Below are 25,318 nucleotides of genomic sequence, written 5' to 3' on the forward strand. Positions count from 1 at the left end.
CATCATTTTGAGCTTTCACAAAAAAAATACACAATAATACATCAAATCAGTGGTAACAATATGCTTCAACGACTGTAACACTATCTAATCAAGTATTTGTTGACTAAATAATCTTTAACACATAACTACAGTTGAATTGATAAGAGAAAATGTTTATGAGATTATTCCGAGACTTGATAAAAAAAAAACTAGAGCTAATCATTTGCAGGTTTATGCCTAAACTATTTTTTTATTTGACAGATCTAATATAACAAACGCAAACCATTTTTACGGACTTGTTGATCTACCCTTACCCGTCGTAAAAACAGACAAGCTAACGAGCCTAAAATATCTTTTTTTGCGTTTTTAAGAACAAAAAAGTTGTTAGAAATTCTCACTATGGACTATCCAAAGGTCAAAAGTAACTGTAAGTCTCATGTTCAAATCTAAGGAGGAATAAAAATCCCCTTGTGACTACGTAAGTTCAAATGCGATGACTCCGGGCTATCTGCAAAGCAGGTGGTCAACCTGAGATTAGTCGGCTCGCATAGCAGGTTGGATATTCAGGTTAATAAAAAAAAATCTCACTATGGACTATGATATGGTGATATTCAAATGTTATTGGTCAAAATGGGTAGTAGAAGCTTAAAAATCTAGAAAAATAGATTTTAAGGTATCAAGTAACATGAGAACCATGCCCTTAAAAGGTAATTAATGCAAAATGTTGTTCTTCGCCGCACATATCATAATTCATATGTAACAGAACTTCAAAACAGTGCAATTTAGAATATAAAAACATGAAAAATCCATATTAATACATTAACAATATTCAAGAATCCAAGTTTTCAGAAGTATGAGATGATTCAAAAGCAAAACTCTGATGCATAAACACACATATATTGTAATATGCCTATGTACAGAAGTTTGAAAAAAGAATTGAAAATCAATACTGTCTGCTTACAAGATTTATACCAACAGATGATCATGTTTGAACCAAATATCAGTTGAAACCGGACCTTTTTACCAGTCATCAAGCCATTCTGGTGTGTTTAGTTCGTCCACATCTTCAGCTGGTAAGGGTACTGGAGCTGCGGTATCAGCAGGACGAGTTTCAAGATATTGATCTATACGGGAGATGATCTCCTGTGGAACTGCACAACTACCGTCCTTTACACTTGCCCAATTCAGACCGTCAAACCACCTATGACTTTTCACAGAGCTTGCGCCTTTGCTTCCAAGTCTTTCACTTTCATCCACTTCCAGTAACTTGAGGTTCAAAAAGAACAATAATGTCAAAAAGATGGTTTCTGTTTAGTCAACCAGAAATCGGTATCTTGCTGCTCAGTTGATTTTTGAGGTTGAAAGAGTTCTTGAATCTTGAAAAAGTTTGAAGAACCCGTAACATATTATGACCAAAATCCACATCTTTTTACTCAGAGTTGACTTTTGACATAAAAATAGTTGTCAAATCTTGAAAATATTAAAGAATCCCTATTCATTCTATGATCGAGAATCAATCTTAGAAAAAAAAAGGTTTATTGGCGGGGACCTCATGGCCCCATGGTCCACATTTTGTGAACCTACTTGCCATACCTCATAAGCAAGCACCGGAAAAGACAACCTGTCCTCCCTTGGAATCGAACCCGGGTGGGCACGCCCAAGGCAAGGCATTTACGGAAGGAGGTGGCCACTAGGCCAAGGCCTAATGGTTTCGAGAATCAATCTTGATGTTCAGTTCATTAGAAAAAGCTACAGACAGACTTTGAGATCAAAATAGTTATCAATCTTGAAACTTTTTGAGAACCCATATCAGTTTATGGCCAAGTATGAAGATCTAGTTGCTAAATTTGTGAAATAGAAGATACAGTTGACTTTTTGAGGTCAAAGTATTTGTCAAATCCTAAACAATCCCATATCAATTCCAAAGGCTGTTTGATTAAGTTGAAAGTAGGTACCTTTGTGATGAGATCAACAACTTCAGGGCTGAAAGTTTCAGGGAGAGTGAATTGTCCTTTGGCAATCTTTGCAAAGGTATCAAGTTCATTTTCTCTCCACGAACCAAATGGCATCTCACCTTGTAACATGAAGTAGATCAACACGCCTAATGCCCACCTGCAAATTATGTCTTGTTTTGATCATTTAATATTTTCATTTTGTGGGCCTTAGCTATATAATGCTAGAAGAAACAGAGGGTCCCAGTTACGAGAAATGAAAATAGTACAAACAAAATGGAGAACGAAGATGGTATAAACAAACAAGTGATAAGTCTTCTTGAACCGTCATATTTGGCACAAGATAGAACAATATATTTGCAAGTATGAACGTTTTTGCAAGTACTGTGGAAATGTAAATGCAAATAATAACCATCGTAGTTGGCAACTTTTTCCAAAATCATTCATTCTTGCAAACTGCAAAATGTTCTTTGTGCATTCTAGTAAGAATGATGGTTCATTTCCAATAAAAAAAAACTCAAGTAAGTCTCACCAGAAACAATTGAACTCATGGATAACATTTGATGACAGTTAAAACAGTTTATGATATCATAAACATATAATTTTTTACCAGTCCGCAGCAAAACCATGGCCTTTCCCTTGGACTATTTCTGGAGCTAAAGAATCGACCATCCCACATATTGTAAACGTTCTCTCGCTGGATAACTTCTTTCCGAATCTGAAATCAACTAGCTACGATACAAGACAGCAACATGCACACATATATAGACATGGGTGATTATTAATAATACTAGTTAAAGTTGTATAAGTAGTCATGAAGAAGTTCTCTTAAACAGCAACACACCTGTACATGTCCTGTTTGGGCAAACATTAGAACTTCTGGTGAGACACCTCTGTAGAGAATGCCAGCCTGAATCAAACCAAAGCAAATAGAAAAATTACAAACTATTAAATGGGTGATTAAGATGTTGAATCAAACCGATTTGTGGCGGTGAATCTGACCTTGTGTAGTTCTTCCAAGGCTATTATGACAGAGGCAGCACAGAAGCGAGCAGATGGCTCATCAAGTGGAGAGTGAAGTATGGAAGCAATAGGACAGGAGATGAGAGTGTTCAAAAGTATGCCAACGTAAGTTTGGTCGGCACAAGTACATAGAACTTGTGGCACACCAGCAGATGCATTTATGTGTTTGATTAGTTTCTTCTCCTTTAAAACCTGTTCTTCCTTCCCAAGTTTCTTGATCTTTTGTTTTGAAAATCTTTTTAAGCTAAAGAAATGTTCTGATTGGATGCAAAGAAGACATTAGTAAGTGCATGTTAGTATACTAAATGGTCAACACAATTACAGGATGTTGAGTATACGTTTAATATCCTTACTGAGATGCTAAGATCCTATTCCTTTCCACCATTTCACGATTTTATTTTGTGGGTCCTACTTATATGGAGTGCGAAAAAGTGAATGTATTTTGGGTCCTAATAGAAATGAAGAATGGAGGAAACCTGAATCCTTTGTCTGCACAAGCCCAATCTCACAGCAATCCGTGGAATATAAACATGTTTTCCATTCCTAAACAACAAGTACATACATTAATTTCATCGTCTTGCTTTCAAGAATGAACACAAAAGAAAGCACAAAGCAATTATCATACCAAATCAGAAAGCTGAACTTTTGAAAGCAAAGACAGATCAATATTTCTGATGGGCTCCCGTGGAAGATCACTAGAAGTTTCTCTTGACCTAAATCATGTTTAAATGAAGAATCAGACATGTGAAGTATCTTCTTGCCAAAAATTACGTGTTAACTAACTATAAATAGAGGCCTAACACAATTACAAACAGACAAATGTGCTTCACTTATGTATTGTTTTAGAAATTAGAGTTAAATAAGATCAGTGTTTATTGATGAATTCCAGACTAAAAATCACTTCTTCTAATTTGTTTTCGCTTCAGGACTAGTTCTACATATATGGGACTTATTATCCAACAAAATAAAAAAATTGGATCTAAATTGCTACAGCTTACCAAAAAGGCCCGGGATTTTTGATACTGAATCACGAAAACATAGAATTCCAAATTCAAACATGTTTGTCACAGGATGAAGCGTTAGCACATAACACTTATGAAAGCTTTTGTTATGGTCCAGAACGGTAAAGGTGTGGAATTTCTTTCAGAGAAGCTTGTTTGTATATACAATTTTAACGACTATTCCACATTTAATATATCTATGTCTTGCCTAAAAGTTTTCGTTTGACACCAATATTAGTCCCTTCTCCATAACAAGTTTTAGATGGAGGTCATGTAAAAATAGTAAATATAGAAAATTCAGCATAACGAACTTAAAAATATATAAAAGGAAAAAGAAAACCTGAAAGATGAACCAACTGTACAGATATTAAATTTATAAGAGCATCTTTTATTGCGGGTTGCACCGAGGAACAAGAAAAAAAGATCAATCAGATTGTGTTGTGTGCTTATCATCAAGGAAAAGGGTATATGGAGATTGGAGAATATGCCAATTGTGATAGATATCATATGTTAACCAATTTATTTTTCTGGTTTTCTTTTCTATGATAGGACAATAGCAACAGCCATGGATGCAAGACAAAATTGTTGATCTGTGTAAATCCTGTGTTTGATTTTTCATTTCCTGCAAAATATAACTGTGTGTGAGCTTATTGATCCTGCTATGACGTACCTGTAATCATCTTGTAAGATCTTTGGCAGAGGACCAACCACTGATTCAAACTTTTCCTTTGTTAAAACAGCACATACCACGTTGCCTACAGCAACGGCATGTAAAGAGTCTATGCATTCACCGAAGAGTGTCCATTCTCCAAAATAGCTCCCCTCACTCTTGTCCATCGAAAGCTCTGTACCACTTTGCATGTCATCATCCAGTTTTTGAATATCAGCCATGAGGCTGGACGCATTTTGACTTCTAATATATGAGTCAAAAGTGATCCTCACTTGACCCTTCTGGATCATATACAGTCCCAAAAGACCATTACCCTACAAATAGACATGGTTATATTGAAGATTAAGTAGGAATGTCAATAAAACGGCAATTTTTCTTAAAATAACAAATTTACCCTATCAACTATTGTCTGTCCATTGGAGAAGGAAACTTCAGAAAGAGCATCAGCAATGAGACTGAGTTGTAAGATTGTCAACCTTGAGAGAAGATCTACGGAGCGCAATAACTTCAATGATGATAAATTTGAGAACTCTGAAGTAAGAATTCCTCTAAAATCTTCTCTTCTTAGAGCCCAGAGGGTTCCATTTGTCACCGCACGAACAGAAGCTTGTAGGGGCTTATTGTACCTGTAATGTAGCAAAAAGAAGACCGGGAATGCCTAACCGTCGGTGAAAGATGAGCTAAATTTCAAAACTTAAAGGAAAAAAGTTCATAAAACTATTTTTTTTATATCTTAATAGTGAATTTCAACTCAAAGATGCACCATTCAACAAAAATTTGAAGCCGAATTTAGCAAAGAATAACCCCAAACCACTATATGAGGGGAACAGATTATACAACTTGTAATCAGGTGTCTTGTGAAATAAACACTCCCATGGTTAAACTTTGATAAGGCTTCAATAAAGTGAAAGATATCTCACATCAGTGCTAGCTCGCCGAAGGATGACAATTTTTCCGCTGTATACCGCTGTAAAACCCTTGGCACCGCTCCATTTGTCTCTTCCTGTCGACAATTACCTCATTAAAATTTAACCAACTGATAATAAGCTTAAAAACTTAACTGATCTATGCCTATCTTCAAAACAAAACATGTAAAGAGGTATCACCTGTGTTGCAAAGACCTCAAATTCACCACTTCCAACAACATAAAAACAATCACCCTCTCCACCCTGCAAGATATGACAACAATTAGACTTTTATATCCAACAACCTAAACATAGAGCAAACTGTGGTTACCTATAATATTTCTCCATGAGTGATCCTCAAAGAAATGAGGATGAAGTACAACACATATAAAAAGGCTTCGCCACTTAATAAGGTTTCGTTCTACATGCAAATAATTCCTCACGTCAATAATGTAGACCATCACATAAACAGAAATACTGTGGGATGGTTTTGGCATTACAGGCATAGATATACGAGTGAAGGTTATGACATATACAAAGGCATGTTTAACTCGACCATGTTAAATTTAGAATAGAATAACGATTCCAGCATGCATTCATGGATAAAACCAGTAGGAGATGTGACAAAAATGTTTAGCAATGACTGAAAGAGCACACAGAATCTTTCAGGGAAATTAGCTCCCTAAAACTGCAAGCTCATTTCGAATGAATAACTTACAACATGTGTTTATATGCACCATAAAGAAGGTGTATATGTTGAGTTAGCAGCGGATAAGAAGTTTGAGGCTGCTACAGACATTGAACGTTAAATTGATTTTTTATATCACCTCAATTTGATTTTTGTTGCAAAATATTCTTGTGAAAAATGCCACAAAGACACTATAATTTATAGAATGAGCAATTTTGGACATATTGTGGAAATGCAAGTGCAAAAAGATCACACTTGGCACCTTTTTGTCCAAAATCACTCAAATTCCCTTCTGGGGTATTCCGAAGGTGTAACTTTCTTTTTATTTTTTTTCTTTTTCTTTTTTTACCTTTTTGCTTCCCCAAAAAGGATGGTTTCTTTGAAATTAATGGCCAAGTATGATGGTTTGACGGTCAATCACTATTGCACGCATTGCAAGTCCTTGAAAGCTCATAGCGCACGATACCTAAAATGCATATATCTTCTTTTATCAAGTTTGTAACCATGAATTTACCACCATGGGTGGATGCACCCTTTAGGGGTACAGGGCACAAACCCCCATCCAAAAGTGGAAAAAGAAACCTGAAGTGTCGTATTTACCACGATGTTTTCCCCTTTACTGCCCCAACCTTTTTCTGGCTACTCAATCTACTGCCCCCAGTGACCCACCCACTCACTGCTTTTATTGTCGTATATCTCAGCAATTTTAGTGTTTTATGGATGATTTCAATATTTAAGCATGGAGTTTCTTTTGGAATGCATGATAATTTTGTCAGATTATGTGTTCTTCATAGCCATTTATGGTGTTTCACCAAGGATTTCCAAATAATCCGAACCTCATTCGCCACTAGGTATGTCCCGATCACCTGACTTCCTGGATCCACCACTGCTTACCACCTTTGCTTTCTATGGAACAAAGAAATGTGAGTGCTAAGAGAAAGAGGATGTACTCCTTCCGTTTCCATGCTATAAAAAAGGAAAAGATAGCGTTCCTGTAGATTCACTCATGCTTGACTTTAAGCAATCCCAAATGAGCACATTTATTTATATTTTTTTATCACATAAGGTACAAAGTTGTAACATCCTATCCCACACTGGTTCTGAATGTGAACTACGACTCTATGAGTGCTATATAAGCCCTTGGTAGTGGGTGCCAGGTAACTTCCAACCATGGATTTAATGCATTGGGAGATTATTTGGGCCAACATGTTGCTTTCAGCATGGGGTATTGCAAACATTACGGTTCCAAGAATCTGGGTGTCCAAGAATTTAAGTTGTGGTACTCGTAACATGTCATAGCACCTTCTTTGTGAAGGTGAATTATGAACCAATTACAAGCCCTTGGTAGCGGGCTACATATAACTTCCAGTCATAGTTTAGTTGATTTGAGGGTTATTTATTGCTTTGGGACTTGATCATTGCATAAATAATGGTTATCTTTAGAGGTGATATTTCAGCTATTGATTGCATCTTTGAAACATTCAACAGGATTTGGATCTCAAGGATCAAGTCTCGGATGACTGTAACCAATTTTGGGAGAGCCTTCTAACTATGTATCGAGAATAAGCAATTAAAATGTCAGCATAGTTGAATAAAATTATTGTTCAGGATCTCAAGGATTCATTCGCAAATTTATGTATGTGTAGCATCAGATATGCCACAATGAGAGGTTACTGAATATTTACCTGTTTCACCACAGTATCTCCTGCTTGAACTTCAACTCTTTGCATACAGTCCAACAAAACATGACACTGGGAGTCAGTAAGTTTTCTGAAAAGAAAATGATCATGCAACGCGCGTTCGATGTGTGCCTGTGAAGAACAAAAACTAAATTATCCACGGTCAAGAAGCAATGTAGTCATAAAATAGCATGTAGAAGTTTTTTAAACAAAGTCTTGCTCTACGCAAAATACTAATTGGAGGAAAGTTTACTTCTTCTTCCCAAGTTTTTCTATGGCCTGGAGATGGAGGGACCCACAATTGCCCATTCTCTAAAGAACTTTCGATTGCTCGGAGCCGTGTCCGTGATATATCAGTCCTTACTCGCTGGTTTTTAGCATTCCAGCTCATTGTTGGAGACTCTGATCCTGACAATTCTACAACTTGAGGTATGGGGGGTCTTAAAGCAGTGCTTGAAATGGCTGCTTGACCAACTGTAGCCTGGCATAAAAACAGCAATCAAATAAATAATTCAACAATGACAAACTATTTAACCCACCCAAATCAGACGTAAAGAAGTTCAAAGTGAAGGAGGAAACAAAAAAGAAGAGAAACCTCTGGCACAACTTTTTGAAGCAAAGTAAAATGCTTGATTACAATGAGTTAGCTTACCCCAGTCAATCCACTTATATGCACCACAATTACAGTAATATCATCTGTTCGGGTCTCAAATTGTAACCACAGCCGATAAGATTCAGCAACAATTGCAGCACATGCATCACGTGGATCCGTAAAGTTTGAAACCTATAGCAGGATATAAAGTGTTAGAATGATCATTTTGAACAAGATATGATGAATTTCGAGATGGATTCTAGATATTTGTTGTTTCTATTAGACCCAATTATGCCATTCCATAACATAGTTGGGGTAGAGGTCAGGGCGTACATCATACCCCCTAGACCCCACCTTCGGATGCGATACACTGGTTTGGTTTGGGTTTATCAAGCTTTCTCCTATGTCGGCCCACTGATCATCATTGTACTCTATTTATTAAACAGTTCTCTAATGATAATGCACCCCTTTTTAGAATACCTTCTATCATGGTGTCATAGCTCAAGCACTTGACAAGGATCCTAATCACATAAAAGGATTCTTGCAATTGCCATTGCCACCATCACTCTACAAACCCAACTGAGTTGCCAACAACCGATTCTCAAGCAATATATTTTATCAAAAAATCTGAATTACCCAATACTCAACCGCCCCCCACCACTAACCATCAATATCAATTACTGCTTCTGAAATCTTTAATCCATAACTGTGTCAACGGTAACCTAAGAAATAATTATACCTATATCAGACTAAAGGCATCCACAACCGGACTCTACTTCTTCCACCACACTTTAGTTGTCCGGCCATGCTGCCATGGTACATCTTAGAGCATCAGGCTCAATTATTAATACCGTGATATTGTAGGTCTTAAATGATAGACCTAGTTTCCAACCCTCCATTTTTCATATTGTAACACCATCCATGCTCCCCCAAAGTTGATGTTTTGTAAAAAAACAATGGTAGATATAGGTTGGATCTCCCTCCCTTCCCCATGAGCATGACTGAATGCACATTTGCACAAAATCCAAGAAAAGCAACAACATGAAGGATTTAACTTTATGGACTTTCAAGAACAAGGGTTCAGTGCCCTAGGTCATAAAAGTGGAATTTGCACAAATCTATTGACCGCTTTTACTCTGAGTACTAAAACCAGAGATCTGTCTGAGCATTACACTTGGTCTAATAAAACTAAAGAAACAGTCCCAAATCCTACGGTAAAATTCTGAGATTTTCGGCACACTAGCAAAATGTATTTGCAAGCAAGATGTTTATAAAATCCACATTTAATTTGATTATATCCAAGAAACCCACTGTTTAAGCCAGAAAATTTTCAAGATATTGACTATTTTCTGGATGAAATATATTGTTTTAAGTTACAAAGATGCAGAAGTAAAAGAAATTAACAGTTTCACACGTGAAAGGTTTAAATAGCTTAACTACATATCACTCTTTTTCTTTATTCATTGCGACATGTTCGCATATACACATATTTGTATTTTTGTGTGTAAACTCAAATCACTGGATCCACATTCTACTAAGACTCAATTTAGATATTGATATCTAGAGATTATGAACACATATTGATTGTTTGCCAAAAACTAAGGTCAGAAGATCATTGAACTGTGAATATTTTGGGCTGAATTTGCCTGCAATTGGGTGTTTTGAGACACATTAGCATAGGGGAGTGATTTCATCTAGTGATGGAAGTTGTGAGAATTTAGGTGTCAAATGCTGAAGCTAATAATGCAAATCTGTAATATTCTTAGTACCGTTAGAAACTATGCATCCAGTCATGAGGAAGGGGAGAGTGCACTAAAGTGTTTCAACAAACTGCATTACTTACTATTTTCAGCTACACGGTATATGATTGGTGGAGCAATACCAAAAAATAAGGTTATCCAAAGGGAGGGGAAAAAGATTGTCACATTTAATAGCTCCACCCCCAACCCAACCCACCCGCAGTACCAAATTACGGTTATGCAATGAGATGGACTTGGGATAAGGGACGAGTGTCATGTCTATTTCTTAATAATAGCCTCTTGTCAAATAAACCTAATCAAGTCTTTAACATACCTTAATGTAAGCTAAAACCAAAAAGACTACAAAGATATTGATTTAAAAAGAAAAAACAGTGTTGATTCTTTCAGATCAATGGTTAATAGTCAACCAATTATTCAAGTCTATGTGGCACTTAGTTTCATGGAGTAGCAAAGGCAAGAATCAGCTAATAGTTGCATGATTAGAACATGTAATTCATCATAATCCAGCCATTAATATATACATGTATTTGTATAATGTTTTATGATACTTATAGATCAAGTATTGTTAAAGTTAAAACAGGATACCTTACCATATCAACCACAGCTTGACTGGAAAGAAACTCAAAGACCCCATCACTAGCAATCACAAAGAACAGATGATCTGGTGTGAGTTCCAATGCAACAATTTCTGGATTAGCAACAACACCAATTGTCTCGGCAATAGAATCACCAATACTTCTTGTAAAAGCTGTGCCAGGATACATCCCATTTGGGACCCATAATCTAGGAGGATCACCATCATCACCTTCTTCAGTGCCCCAACACTGCACATCTGGATTCTTCAGACCTTCGATCTGATCCAAAGTAAGAACTCTGGCCCCACAAAGTTTAACCCTTTCAAGCTCATCCTCTCTAAATGGAGTTTGATCTATAGATAAGTCAACAGCCACAATTTCCGTTCCTCTCCTCTCAGCTATAACAGCTCTTGAGTCACCAGAATTGGCAACATAGAGTGTCTTCCCACGGACCAATATGGTAATTGCTGTTGTCCCACTCATACTATCATCTATACTGTTGTCCGCGTGTAACTGAGAATTTGTTGTCAAAAAGGAAGCATGACATGCCTCAACTGGATCAGTGTGAAACCGGCTATTTCTAAGCAAATTTTCACACAATCTTTGCTTCACAAACTGTGAGCACTGAGCCCCAAATTCCCCATGACCATCGAAAACCCCAAAGAAATGGTCATTAAGATTCGACCCAAATGGCGTGTGAATGCAAAAACTATCTTGGTTGGCTTTATCAAGAGCATCAGGGTAGAACCCTCTCTGAGATAGATATGAGTACTGTAGTCTGTAATTTCCTGCTGGAATGACAACAATTCTAGAGCCATCAGGCGGTAGAAACTGTGACGAAACCCTTCTTAGCCTAGTTATACCCACTTCAGGATTCGACGGCTGATTTCCTTCTCCATCATCTTCTTTATAAGAAGATTTAGGCGAAAACACACCAATTTCAGATGCACCAACATTATCAGTTTCTTTTACTTTACCATCTCTAGGTGCACATATATCACCAATACAGTTACAATCTATTGAATAAGCACAACCCATTATTGCGAACAAGAATCCACCATAGACCCGTCTACAAAAATTGCATTAAACCTCATGATGGATGTGTTTCACGGCACTTCGTTTACTGAAGGGGAAAACCGGAAGCACGTTGCCCAACTCCAATAACAAAAATGCAGGAGCTTGAACAGAATTCTTCACTGCTGGATTTATAACTTCAGCTCTCTGAAGTAATTCAAAAGGAAACAAAAATGCCAAAGAAACAACCAATTAGAATCTAACAAAAAAACCTTATCTGCTGTCATAGCTCTAACTAAATCCTAAAATCGAGAATCACCACGTATCAAAGTAAAACACAAACTAAATCCCCAAATATATTATCCACCTAAATAACAACTAAAACGATATTATTCTCCAATTTCGAGTAATTCGCTGAAATGGAAGTCCAATCTAACAAACATCAGTAAATCGCCACTCACCCAAAAACCTTATCTTCTCATGAAATTACAAATTATAAGCTGTCATGACAAAAACCCACAAAACTTACAACCTAAAAATGTCGATAGATACAGTTATGATCTATGAATAAGGAAAAAGCCTGTTGGCAAATGGCATACAGAGTTACTGAATGGATATGGATGCTGGAAGACAGTTGTACCTTGAAACTGAAGATAAAGAAGCAGAAGACGACGATGATCTCACCTCCTTACAGCTGGGTTTTGATCAGAAAAGGGGAGAAGGCAGAGTAGAGAGTCGACAGGAGAGAATGGAGAGATGGATTGTTGTTTGTGAAGGATCGATGCATGTGTGGAGCGACAAGGTTCTCAGCTTTTTAGTTGATGAGTGAAGCAAGTAGACGCTTGGTCCACGCGCCTGTTATCATGACGCGCCGCCCTACTCATTACACTAATCATCTTTACAAACACCCTTATTAAACTATAGACTAAATTACATTTTTGGTCTCTCGTTTAAATAAATTTACCTTTTATGTCCCTGGAAATAAAATATTTATGGATTTAACCCTTATAGTATGCATTTTATAACGTCTTGGTCCCTTGTTACAACTCCGTTAAAAAAATCTATTACACAGGTAACTTAAAAGGACATTTTGATATTTTACTGATTTCCTTTTTTTTTAATAAGAAGTTAAAATGTTATATATATATATATATATATATATATATATATATATATATATAAAAGTAGAATCATGCGAAAAGTGAATTAATTTATGAGAAAGCAAGAAGGAAGATGGAATACGTAATCCATTAATAAAAAATACCATAAATGAAAATCAAAAATAATATTTAGAAATAAAGATATATATTTTTGAATTGGATAAATTAATAAAATCCAATGTTCGAAAAAGCTCGCCGCAACAGCTGCCATGGCGCGTCGTGGCTCAAAGCTTGTGTCTCACGCCACGTTATGCTTGAGGTACACCATGACGTAATGCACGGTTTTCGTTACAAGACATTTGATTTTACTTATCTTTTCAATATATAATTTAAATTAAATTGTTTAGTATCATTGATTTATTGAGTAATAGTAAGAAAAAATACGTTTATGTATATAACTTTATATATGATATAGAGATTTGTCGCCATAAATCACGTCTTAAAAATGCCGCGACCTCGCCTTGGCTTCCAAAGCTTGAGCTTGACCTCGTCGTCACGCCACATCTCACGCTATTTAGAACCTTGTAAAAATCTTATTATATCTTTGGATTTATTTATTTTTTAATTCTTATTAATTCATAATCTTTTATCAAGTTTTATGCAAGTTTTTTCTAGATACACTTTTGATAAAAAAAAAATTCACAATTTTGATCAAATATCACCGTTGTGTGCTCGAGTTCTGTCTACAAGGGAAAAAAAAGGAAAGTAGGGGGAAAGAAAAAATGTTGTGTTCTCGAGTTTTTTTTAAATAAGAAAGGGAAAGGAAAGGAAAGGAAATCATGTTGATTTTTCTCCCAAAATAATTGCTCATTTATTTAAATTTAATTCATAAAAAGAACGTGTAACACCTCAAAAACTAAAAAAACAACTAATTTAAAAAATTTATAATACATTATATAAAGAGTAAATTAATTTATAAAAGTCAACACTTGATTACCGTCAATATTATATGTCCACGACACGTGTCATACAGTGAAATCGCTGGAGAGTATGTAAACTTATAAGGTCGCACATAAAAAAATGCGTTTGATTGCATTTGAAAGTAACCCGAAAAGTCATGTTTGACTGTTAAACAATTATTCTTGAAGAATAATTATAAAGTATGTGATATAATATAATTATGATAATTACATGGTTTTATCTTGTAATATATATATATATATATATATGTATATATATAATTATTAATGTTTTTAGATGATTATATAAATATTTACAGATAAACACTAAAACCTTATGTGAGTTATTGGCTATCTGAAATACCGGATCATATAAATAGAGTGATAGGCCAAACCAATTTTCAGCTGATTCAATTCTCTGAATTTGATTAAGAAGTTCTACGTTCTTAAAAACCTCCTCCAAACACCCCTACCAGAAATGCATCAGTTGAAATCAGGGTTGCTTATGATAAGTACCAGAATGACTTACTAAATGTTGGTTGTCTTATGCTTGCTCTATGACTCACGAGTTATTGAGGGGTCATGAAGACATGACAACATGGGATATGATATTATCAATGAAATCTATGTTTTAGTTAAATACTAGACAGGAGAGGTTTGAAACATTCAGGGCATTGCATGTATGTATGATTACCGAGGGTTCATCGGTTGGTGCCCATGTTTTGAAAATGAAATGATACATTGACTGATTCATCTTCGTTTCCCACTATAAAAGGAATTGGCAATCGATTTTATCCTCAATTACATACCTAAATCATATGATTAGTTCTCCATGAACTATAAATTCACAACATGCTTAAAACTGCTAAAAAATGTATAAAATTCAAGTTGGATTTAATCAACTCGAAACAGGTTTTGATGATCAAACCTAAAGGTGGGATAGTAAGAAAGAAGACGGTGATTTCCAAGGGTAAAACAAAGGTTGGAAGTTCCAACATGGATAAGGGAAATGAAAAGATTCAGGAAAAGTTGCTTCAACTACAACAAAAACTGACACTGGAAGAGAAATTCCCCAGCCCTACTAGCAGATCAAAGGAAGCAGAAGTATAAAATAACTGGAGCTTCAGGTATGTTTACCATTGATTTGTTCACTTCTAATACAGATTCTTGGATATTAGACGCCACGTGTGGTACTCATATGTACTACTTTGTAGGGACTAAGAAGTTAAGAGAAGATGAAACCAAGCCAAATGGAACTAAGAATGGGCAATTGAGTTAAGGTAGTTGCAGTTGCACAAGGGATGTATGATATGGAACTGCCAATTGGATTTATATTTACTTTCGGTAATAATACAATTTTTGTTTACCTAACAATGTTTTATATTTTGTGGCTAAACAACATAATGGTATTTATGAAATTCATAGGAAAAATAACTGTAATTACGAATCAATATAAAATGCAAACAATAAACAAATTAAGCAGTACTTAAATCAGACTTACTTGTGGCACTCTCGTCTTAGATATGTGAACAATAAGCACATAGCCAAACTCCAGGCGGAAGGAATGTTGGAATAATATGATGATTCATATGATATATGTGAGTCTTGTTTATTAGGCAGGATGGAAAAAACTCTTTTTAAAGGCAAACCTGATACGGCTACAAAACTGTTAGGAGTCATTCATACTCATGTATGTGGGTCTTCCAGTTCAATCACAAGAAATGGTCATCGTCACTTCATTACCTTTACTGATGACTTCAATAGATATGATTGTGTTTACCTAATGAAAAAAAAAATCTGAAAGCTTTGAGATATTCAAAGAGTTTCATAATGAACTAGAAAATAAACTTGGAAAAAAGATAAAAGCGCTTCGGGCGGATTGAGGTCACGAATATCTAAGCCAGGAGTTCATTGATCATCTTTGAGAATGTGGGGTAGTATCCCAACTATCACCTGCTGGAACACCTCAGCATAATGGGTATCTGAAAGGAGAAATAGAACTTTGTTAGACATGGTTCAGTCTATGATAAGTCATACTACACTGCCTAAGAGTTTCTAGGGATATGCCCTAGAAATAGCTGCCTGAATACTGAATAATTGACCAACCAAAAAGACCGATAAAACCCCATATGAGTTATGGATTGGAAAGGTCCCAAAATTATCTTATATGAGAATATGGGGTTGTGATGTTTATGTTAAGCAAGAAGCTTCTAAGAAGCTTGTACGAGATCTGAAAAGTGCATCTTTGTATGATATCCGAAAAAGACAATTGGATATTACTTCTATAAACCCAGGGAGAATAAAGTATTTGTTGCACGACATGGTGAATTCTTAAGATATGATTTTCTAACAAGAACCACTACGGGGGACAGAGTAGAACTTGAAGAAATTCAAGAACCTCAAAATAAGACTATCGTTAACACTGACCATCAACAAGATGTTGAACCTTAACAAGTTGTTGAGGAAAATGACGAGATACAAACAATCCGAAGATCAAGCAGGAATCTTCAAGAGCCTAAGAGATATGGTTACTCATTGGCAGTGACAATGTAGTTCATGATGAACCTATAAGCTTCCAAAAAGCCATATCAGGTTTGGAATCTGGTAAAATGGCATGATGTCGTGAATGATGAAATACAATCCATGTCAGAAAACCAATTTTGGAACTTGGTAGATGCATCTATCAGCTGCAAAGTTGTCAGATGTAAGTGGTTATTCAAAAAGAAAATTGACATGGATGAGATTGTGCATACTTATAAAGCTAGATTGGTAGGAAAGGTTTCACTTAGACTCATGGAGTACGTTATGATAAGACATTTTTCCCAGTAGTTATTATTAATCCATCAGGATTCTTTCGGTCATATCTGTGTATCATGAGTACGATATATGATAAATGGATGTTAAAATCGCGATCCTTAACGGAACTTTAATCCAGGATGTGTAATGGTACTACCAGAAGGTTTTAAACATCTGAAGTATCCTGAAAAGGTATGCAAATTGCAAAGGTCCGTTTATAGACTAAAGTAGGCAACTTGTAGATGGAATCTTTGTTTTAACGAGAAAATCAAGGAATTTGATTTTATAAAGAATGAAGATGAACCTTGTGTACACAAGAAGGTCAGTGGGAGCATAATACTATTTTTTATCCTCTATGTTGATGACATATTGATCATCAAAAATGACATCCCAACGCTTGAGTGTGTAGAAGTATGGCTAGAGAAGTGTTTTGCGATGAAGGATCTAGGAGAGCTGGCATATATCCTTGGCATAAAGATCTATCGAGATAGATCTAAACGTCTAATTAGATTATGCCAAAGTACATACATTGACTAGGTCTTGAAACGCTTTGATACGAAGGGTTCCAAGAGTGTAAACTTGCCAATGGTACCTGGCATAAAACTGAGCGAGACTCAATGTCCTAGTTCAAAAGAGTACATGAACGGTATGAAGGGTGTTCCCCATGCTTCGTTTGTCGGTTCTATCATGTATGCCATATTATGTACTAGACCAGAGTTCTCGTATGCCCTAAGCATAGCTAGCAGATATCAGTCAAACGCAATTGATGTTCACCAGGTAGTAGTGAAGAATATCCTAAAGTATTTGAGAAGAACTAAGAATATATTCTTACTGTATGGCGATTAGGAAAGAGATCTGTGTATTCAAGGGTATATAGTGCTAGTTTCCAAAGCGAATGTGGTGACTTTAAATCAAAGACATGATATATGTTTGTGTAAAACGATGGAGATGTGAGCTGGAAGAGCTACAAGCAAATTAGTATAGCAGACTCAACTACAGAATCGGAGTATATTGCAGCGTCCGACGCTGCAAAGGAAGATGTTTGGATGAAAAAATTCATCTCAGACCTAGGAGTGGCTCTTATCATATATGACCCTGTCGACATTTCTTGCGACAATGAGGGTGTCATAGCTCAAGCGAAAGAACCAAGGTCACATCAGCACTTCAAACATATTCTAAAAATGATATCACCTGATTTCAGAGATCATTGATCGAGGTGACGTGAAGATATGCAAAGTTTGATCATTAGATAATCCAGCAGACCCTCTGACCAAGCCAGTAAGTCAAAGCAAGCGTGATGCTCATACTAGTTTAATAGGCTTGAGGTTTTTCAATACATTAGTTTGATCTGTAAATTTTAGTAAACTTTAAATTATTTGAACAATTCAACAGTAATGTTTCTATCTGTTTTGACATATTGGATATGAGTATTTACATTAAACATTTTTGCGTTCATTATTATTGTGTTTAAGTATTCTTAAATAAATATGATGATCATATTACTAAAATTTGTCTTTGATCGGTTATTACCATGAGATTGGTAATAAATAAAGATCATTGTGAAGTCTTGTCATAGTCCAAGTTGGAAGTGCACTAGGTTCAACCAGAGTCACATTCGCTTGTCTGGGAGACAAATGGTGGGGCAAGACCCACAATCAGGATCACCTCATGGATTGGTGTCACAAGGTGAGTCCTGAAATGGTGGACACTTTTATCCTCAGACCTAGATGTGCATTGGAACCTAATGCATAAGGAGTGTTAGACTTTGATATAATCTAATGTTACTCTTAACCGGGTAATCATAAGGGCTATATTGGTTATAGGATGAATTATGTATAAGTTGTGTACATACAATATATGATTTGCTCCTCTCAAGTTGAGAGAAATATCTTTGGGCCCCTTTGTGACATAGTTTGATTCACATGGCTATAGACAAGTAGGTTAGTTGAACTAATAGCATCTATCTGAATCAAAAACGTTGAGATCAAGAAACATAATCTTTAAACTATAAAGGGTGAAGATAGATATATGCATTATGGATTGATACTAAAATACGATTGATTGGATCAATTAGATTGCTCGAAAGAAAAAACACATTTACATAGCCTTTGGAGCGTTGATGTGTTGCTAGACGCTTATCACCGTATGTGTTACAGTGCATCGTGTGAAAGTGGGAGAATATAAGTTATTATATGCCCACGACTAGTGTCACACAAGGATACTGTTGGAGAGTATGTAAACCTATAAGGTCGCACACAAAGAATACGTTTGTTTTCATTTGAAAGTAACCTGGAAAGTCATGTTTGACAATTAAACTTTATTCTTGAAGAATAATTATAAAGTATGTGATATAATATAATTATGATAATTATAGGGTTTCATCTGTAAATATATATAATTATTAATAGTTTAGATAATTATATAAATATTTACAGATAAACACTAAAACTTATTTAGGTTATAGGCTATCTGAAATATCGGTCCATATAAATAGGGTGATAGGCCAAACCAATTTCAGGTAATTCAATTCTCTGAAGTTGATTATCAGTCTAAATACACACATATTAGAGTTAGGATTCTTTTAGGCTTGCACCCAGTGGAAAATCCACATTTGTTCGAGTGTGGATCAATTGTAGAGGAACCTTGTTCGGTCTCTAAGTGCTACAACAGATTCCTCACCAAATCTCGATAGATACATCCCTAAAACACCATATGTTATGCTATTTTATTCGTTTTAGTAAGTCATTGGATCCGGCTTGGGTTTTAATCTTTATAGAAAATTTTCTGGATTTTGTAACCAAAATTGATTTTCCGCTACGTTTAAACGGTTACAAATTGATACAAAACCCTACTACCATACTCTGAATTCAACGGTTTTAATAAAGTCTTATGAGAATAATATTCTACAACTAGTAATTCATTTACTTTCAAACCAACCCATTTCAAATCCAGTCATCCCTACCTATTACTACTCCTTTGAGCAGTAACGAGGGATTTTTTTGAGTCGACAGGTGCCAAACGACTCCGACGATAAGAGCTCTTCCTTCGTAACTCCCGAAACTTCTTCGTAGAAGAAGAATTCTGCTGAGTGGTATCAAAGCCACTTTGAATATAAAACGAATTAATGGGAATTATGAAATAGAATAGAAATCAAACTATAAGAATTTGGCATTCATAATCATATGACGCTTTTAAAGCCATCCTAATGGAACCTCTACATAGCATCTAATCGCCTCTCAGATCTCACTGAGACCTGATATACATGTCGATAAGAAAAAGTGTTAGGCTTAATGTCTAGAGAGTTAAAATAGTTTTATCATATAAACATACAATGGTTAAATCGGACAATTTTCTTTAAAAAAAAACTACTCGTTCATTTAAAAACATAATTCATAAAAAGAACATGCATCACCCCTAAAATTGGAAAAGTGTGACTAATTTAAAAAAATTATAATACATCAGATAAAGAGTAAATTCATTTATAAAGGTCATCACTTGATTACCAATAAGGGAAATCTAAGATTTGACATCAACGATATATAAACCAAACCTTACAAAAAGTGTAAGTTAAGGACCTGATGCATATGCCGACAAGAAAAAGTGTCAAGTTTAATGCCTAATGAGTTCAAGTAGTTTTCATCGTTAATATAAAACGGTAAAACTAAAAGTATGCTATTCAAATCACAATTTCTCAAAATGAAACTTCTTTACCAAAAAAGCAACATCTTTCTCAAAGTTCGCCATTTTTATGATGAAAACTCATTGATTAAAAACACTTACGTATATAGGAAACTAGAACCCAATACTCATTCAAAACGTTAATAGGTTATAATAATAAACTCTATCATCCAAAACACCAAGACATGGATAAGGTTCGATATACTAAAACCATAAATTATGGATACACTTCATACCCAAATCAATATTGAAAACATGGATAATGCATTATCCAAAAACAACATCTTTCAGTGATGGGGGAGACCCGTACCCGTCAAACGTGGCGAACACCAAGTAAGTCATACATCGGCGTTATCAAGTTGTACCTCAAGATTCAATTGACCTTAGTGCTTACTCATTTGAGTTTCACCTCAAGGATTGTGTCTTTAGTGCCTACCCGTCGGGTAGCACCTCGAGGCTTATGGTTCTTAGTGCCTTCCATTTCGGGTAACACCTCAAGACTTAATAATCTTGGTGCCTACTCTTTGGAGTTTCACTTTAAAGATCATGAACTTAGTGCCTACCTCTTGAAGTAGCACCTCAAGGCTCAAGTCCTTAGTTCCTGCTCAACTAAGCTAGAAGCCTCAAAACAAGGATCCTAAAATCCGACGCATTTGAGTTCACCTCTATAATATCCGCTGTCCTGGAGTGCAACCCTACACGGGTCCTTCTCGTGCTTACTCGAGCATTTGTCTCCAAATGAGAACATCAAAACTCCTCACTTATTACACATCTGACTCACAATCCATTGCATTACAGTGTAACTTACATGATTCCAAATTCAATGATCAATACATTCAAAACATGTAATTCCCAAATAAATATGAAATAGATGCAATACAAGTTCAAACCTCAACATTAAGTAATATAAACCCGAAAAGTGTCCCAAAACCCATTTGAGCCAAAAATCAAGCCAACAGACTCCACACTTACTGAGTATTCAATAAAAATCAACATAAGTTAAAATACGCATTTACCCATAGTTTATGCAAACTCATGCACAAAAATAAGATTTGGTCAAAATCCACCATTGTTGGGATAATTTGTCTCCAAATGAGAACCAATCAATTTATACTTCCAAAATGCATCATAATTGTAATCCTCATAAATACAATAAATCATCAAAACCACTCGTTTATGATTTACATATTAAAATGTCTAAAAGTCTCAAGTATAAGCATTTCTTAACACTTTATAAGATCAAATGTGCAAAAATACACTATTCATAAGAAATCATTCACATTTGATAAATCTGAAAGAAAACACTTTCAGAATCCAAAATAGACATTTTTGATATGTACAAAGTTTTCACAAATCAATTTGAATTCACCTTGCTAGGTTATGTTAAACCTAGTTTTCATCCAACTTGTGCTATCTTCTTGCTACTTAGATAAATCATGTGTAATCACCAAATCAATGAAAAACTCTAAACAAAATTTTTAGATAATACTTTGGCCACCCAACTTTGTCTACATGACAAAACACATCCAAATTTGGTAACACATCCATTAGTTCATCATAAAAATTACACCAATTATGATTAAATTCCCCAAAAACTTGTGACATAACATCTTCCCATGCTCGTTATTTCCATATCAAATACCTGTTTTATATTTACAACCAATATTCAACTCATCCAAAATGTACCCAAGGAGCATTCTTCAGAACATCAAATATATATATATATATATATATATATATATATATATATATGAGATTCTATATTCAAAACACCAAAAACATAGGTAACGAAATACCCGATTCCATTGAATGTGGCGGGAACACAATATACGACTCCAATGAGTAGCACCGCAAGATTTCCACAATAACCACCAAAGGGCCTTTGGCCTAGTGGTATGTAAGTCCTTGGCCTTCTAGGAGGTCAAGGGTTCAAACCTCACCAAAGGTGAGGGGGTGTGTGAGTTTATTTGTTCTATTTGTCGTATATAAATATTATATACTTAAAAAAAAAAGATTTCCACAATAACCCTAATTACTTGACCTCTAGATAAGTTTTACCACAAAAATCATTGATCTCCATATACGTTCCAACGAGCACCACTGCATGACCTTGCTCTGTATATGACTCAATAGAATACCACTACAAGCTACTAGATCCGTATACGACCCAAAAGGGTACCACCGCAACCATGACTTGGTGACCACTCACTAAACTTAAGTGGTGGACATCAAAATTTCACATTTGACAACATGGCAAACTCCTCATGATCTAAATTATATAAACCCAAATGAATGACTAACGCACTCAAAACATGTAATATCCCACAAATATGCAATAAATGCATTTTACGTCTAAAGCTTCTCATTGAGCTACTTAAACCGGACAAATGTCCCCAAATCTCATTTGAGTTAAAATCACGTCAATAGGCCCACAACGTACTTGACTAGTTAAATAAAGTCAATATAACTCACATAAATAGAAAGGAATGTTTCCCAAATGTTCAATAAACACATGGCAATTATTACATGAACAGGTCCATAAATGGTTGTTTTGTTGAAGCATAAAAGCAAAACGTCCAACCTGTATGGTTTCGCCTTTTCTACCGATTTTTGCGCTGAATTTAATCCTCAATAGTTCCACTATGCTAAATACATAAGACCTCATTAAATTTCCATCTTAATGGTCAAATGACTTCCACAAATCATAAGTGAGAACTTCCAAAACCGCAGGTGCTACAATGTGATAACCAGATCTTAGTTGTCACCTGAGGTAATAAATATGTGATTATTTGTTATATGTGACTACGTGACAGCATGATAAATTAATACATTTGATCATGTTAGTATGAAAGTTCTGTGCATTAATTGGGTGTATATACTATGAATATATATATATATATATATATATATATATATATGCATGATAGGGGGTGGGTTCAAATAAAAACCGCCCAATTTGTAAAAACCGTGAAAACCTCATTCAACCAATTATAATTTTTCATTTTGTTCATTTTTTGTTTGTAACTATGAGAAGTTGATTAACCATTTTTATTGTGGAGGGTGTTAATCATGGATATTATCATCTTCATTATTTTAATTTTAGAGAAATACATAAAACAGTTTCATTAAAGTTTCATTAAGTAGTATATGAAACAATTTCATAACCACATATGAAACAACTTCATCAAAAAAAGTATTATATGAAACAATTTCACAAGATTAACAAGTTCATGAAAAAATTTCATAAGATTAACGATGGATGAGAGTAGTTTTTACGGTTTTTACRAATTGGAGTGGTTTTCATTTGATCGCTCCTCATGCATGATATATGTGTATGTATGCATAGGTATATATATGTATGTGTATGTGTTCATGGTATGTGTGTATGCATGCTCAAAGAAGAGGCGGTTTAGCCGCCATATCTTATTTTGGAAGGGTATAAAAGGAGGATTTTAGCCTCCATTGCACCTTCCTTGCTATTTTGGTTAAGTTAAGTGATTTAAAAGAAAGAGAGTGGACCGGATTGTTCTTGACCGGATTACAAGTTGGGTTTCAAGAGATTAATTTTCTTTCAAAAGAAATTCAAGGTGGGTGGTTAAACTGCTTTGAACCTTTTGGATTGCATATTGATTATGTTTTTAAAGCTTTATACATGATTTGAGTTTTACTAGAAAAAGCATTGAGCGATTTAAGTTAAACCGGATAAACGGTGGGCGGCTTTAAGTTAAATCGATCAAAGCATGAGCGGTTTAAGGCTAAACCGCTTAAGGCATTAAAAACGATATGATCCTAAACCGGATGAGGGTTGAGCGGATTAAGGTTTAAACCGGATATACCTTAACCGGTTTAAGAGTAAATCGATCATTTGAATTAGCCGGTTCTTATGTCAGGCGATTTATGAACTTTAAATCATGTTATGAGTTTAAAGCGGAGAAGTATGACTACGGCTAAGTGATGGCCGGTTTATTTGTAATCGCACAAACCTTGAGAAGAGTTTTCTGGATTGATAATCCGGACAAAATATTAAGAATGTTTCTAAGTGGTAAATCGGACAAGATGGGAAGAGTTGTCCGCATTTGTTATCCGGACAAGGTTAATTGGATTGTATTTTGACTTATCATTTTATTGATCTATTTACAAGAAATGGGAATTGTTGATAAAAATGAACTTGAACTGATAATAATTCCGTTAACTACGGTCTATTCTATATGGAATTGTTTTATGAAATATATTGATGAAGAGATAAGGGTGGCATATCAAGGAGAGGTGTACCATGGGATAAGGGTGACATATCAAGGAGAGGTGTATATTTGGATATAAGGGTGTGGCATTTGTATGTGTATATTTCGTAATATAACTCTTACTATTATATCTCTTAAGATTACCGTGGTTTTGAATCTTTATTTCTTTGTGATTTAAAGATTTAGAATCGAAGCTCTTAATGAGAATCATAGTCTGGATGTTATAAAAGAGGATATAACAGGTTTGGCCAGGAATTGTGATTAATCCTTATTTAATTCAAGAGTTCTAAAAGTAGCATTATGATAATTGATTAATGATAACATGTCTTGTTTTGATTAAAAGCAGAGATTAATGGCTTGATTAGTGAAAGGTATTGACATAACACTTTTACTTGCTCATATATTTGTAATATATATGAAAAGTTATTTTACTTAAAAGTTTTGGTGATTTTCACTCAGCAATAGCATAAATAGGGTAACTCACTAGACATTTTGGTCTAACCCTCATTTTGTGATTTTAAATATGTATTGCAGGAAGTGCCAATGGTAAGGGAAAGGGAAAAATGTAATAATTTCCCTATATGCTTATCTACATGAAGATTTGTTGACGGCATGTATAGTTTTGATAATTGAAACTGGAATAGTGCAAGAATTGTATTTTGAATTTTTGGACCATGTATTTTGTACTGGGAGATTCTAGTACTAA

At 35.1% G+C, this 25,318-nt stretch overlaps 1 protein-coding gene across 5 annotated transcripts; it reads right to left on the reverse strand.

Annotated features, from left to right (window-relative positions):
• Positions 1 to 769: 769 nt before the first annotated feature.
• Positions 770 to 12,627, reverse strand: LOC112506497 (protein phosphatase 2C and cyclic nucleotide-binding/kinase domain-containing protein). Of its 5 annotated transcripts, none has more exons than XM_025110598.1 (16): positions 12,523 to 12,627; positions 10,840 to 12,045; positions 8,550 to 8,681; positions 8,151 to 8,378; positions 7,904 to 8,029; positions 5,732 to 5,794; positions 5,546 to 5,628; positions 5,020 to 5,251; positions 4,626 to 4,939; positions 3,580 to 3,667; positions 3,431 to 3,497; positions 2,934 to 3,211; positions 2,776 to 2,841; positions 2,542 to 2,663; positions 1,935 to 2,091; positions 770 to 1,245 (listed from the first exon to the last, which is right to left on the reverse strand). In XM_025110598.1, exons 2-16 carry the CDS (start codon positions 11,860 to 11,862, stop codon positions 1,000 to 1,002), a joined length of 3,225 nt encoding a protein of 1,074 aa, XP_024966366.1. In that variant the 5' UTR covers positions 11,863 to 12,045; positions 12,523 to 12,627; the 3' UTR covers positions 770 to 999. The 5 variants fall into 5 exon arrangements, 4 of the variants coding, with proteins under 4 accessions (XP_024966366.1, XP_024966365.1, XP_024966367.1 ...); XM_025110597.1 differs by having other exon boundaries at positions 12,479 to 12,627; XM_025110599.1 differs by having other exon boundaries at positions 1,202 to 1,286; positions 12,479 to 12,627.
• Positions 12,628 to 25,318: the final 12,691 nt, after the last annotated feature.

This window comes from Cynara cardunculus, assembly GCF_001531365.2.
Source record: "Cynara cardunculus var. scolymus isolate 2C chromosome LG 2, CcrdV1, whole genome shotgun sequence".
NCBI classification, from domain to species: domain Eukaryota; kingdom Viridiplantae; phylum Streptophyta; class Magnoliopsida; order Asterales; family Asteraceae; genus Cynara; species Cynara cardunculus.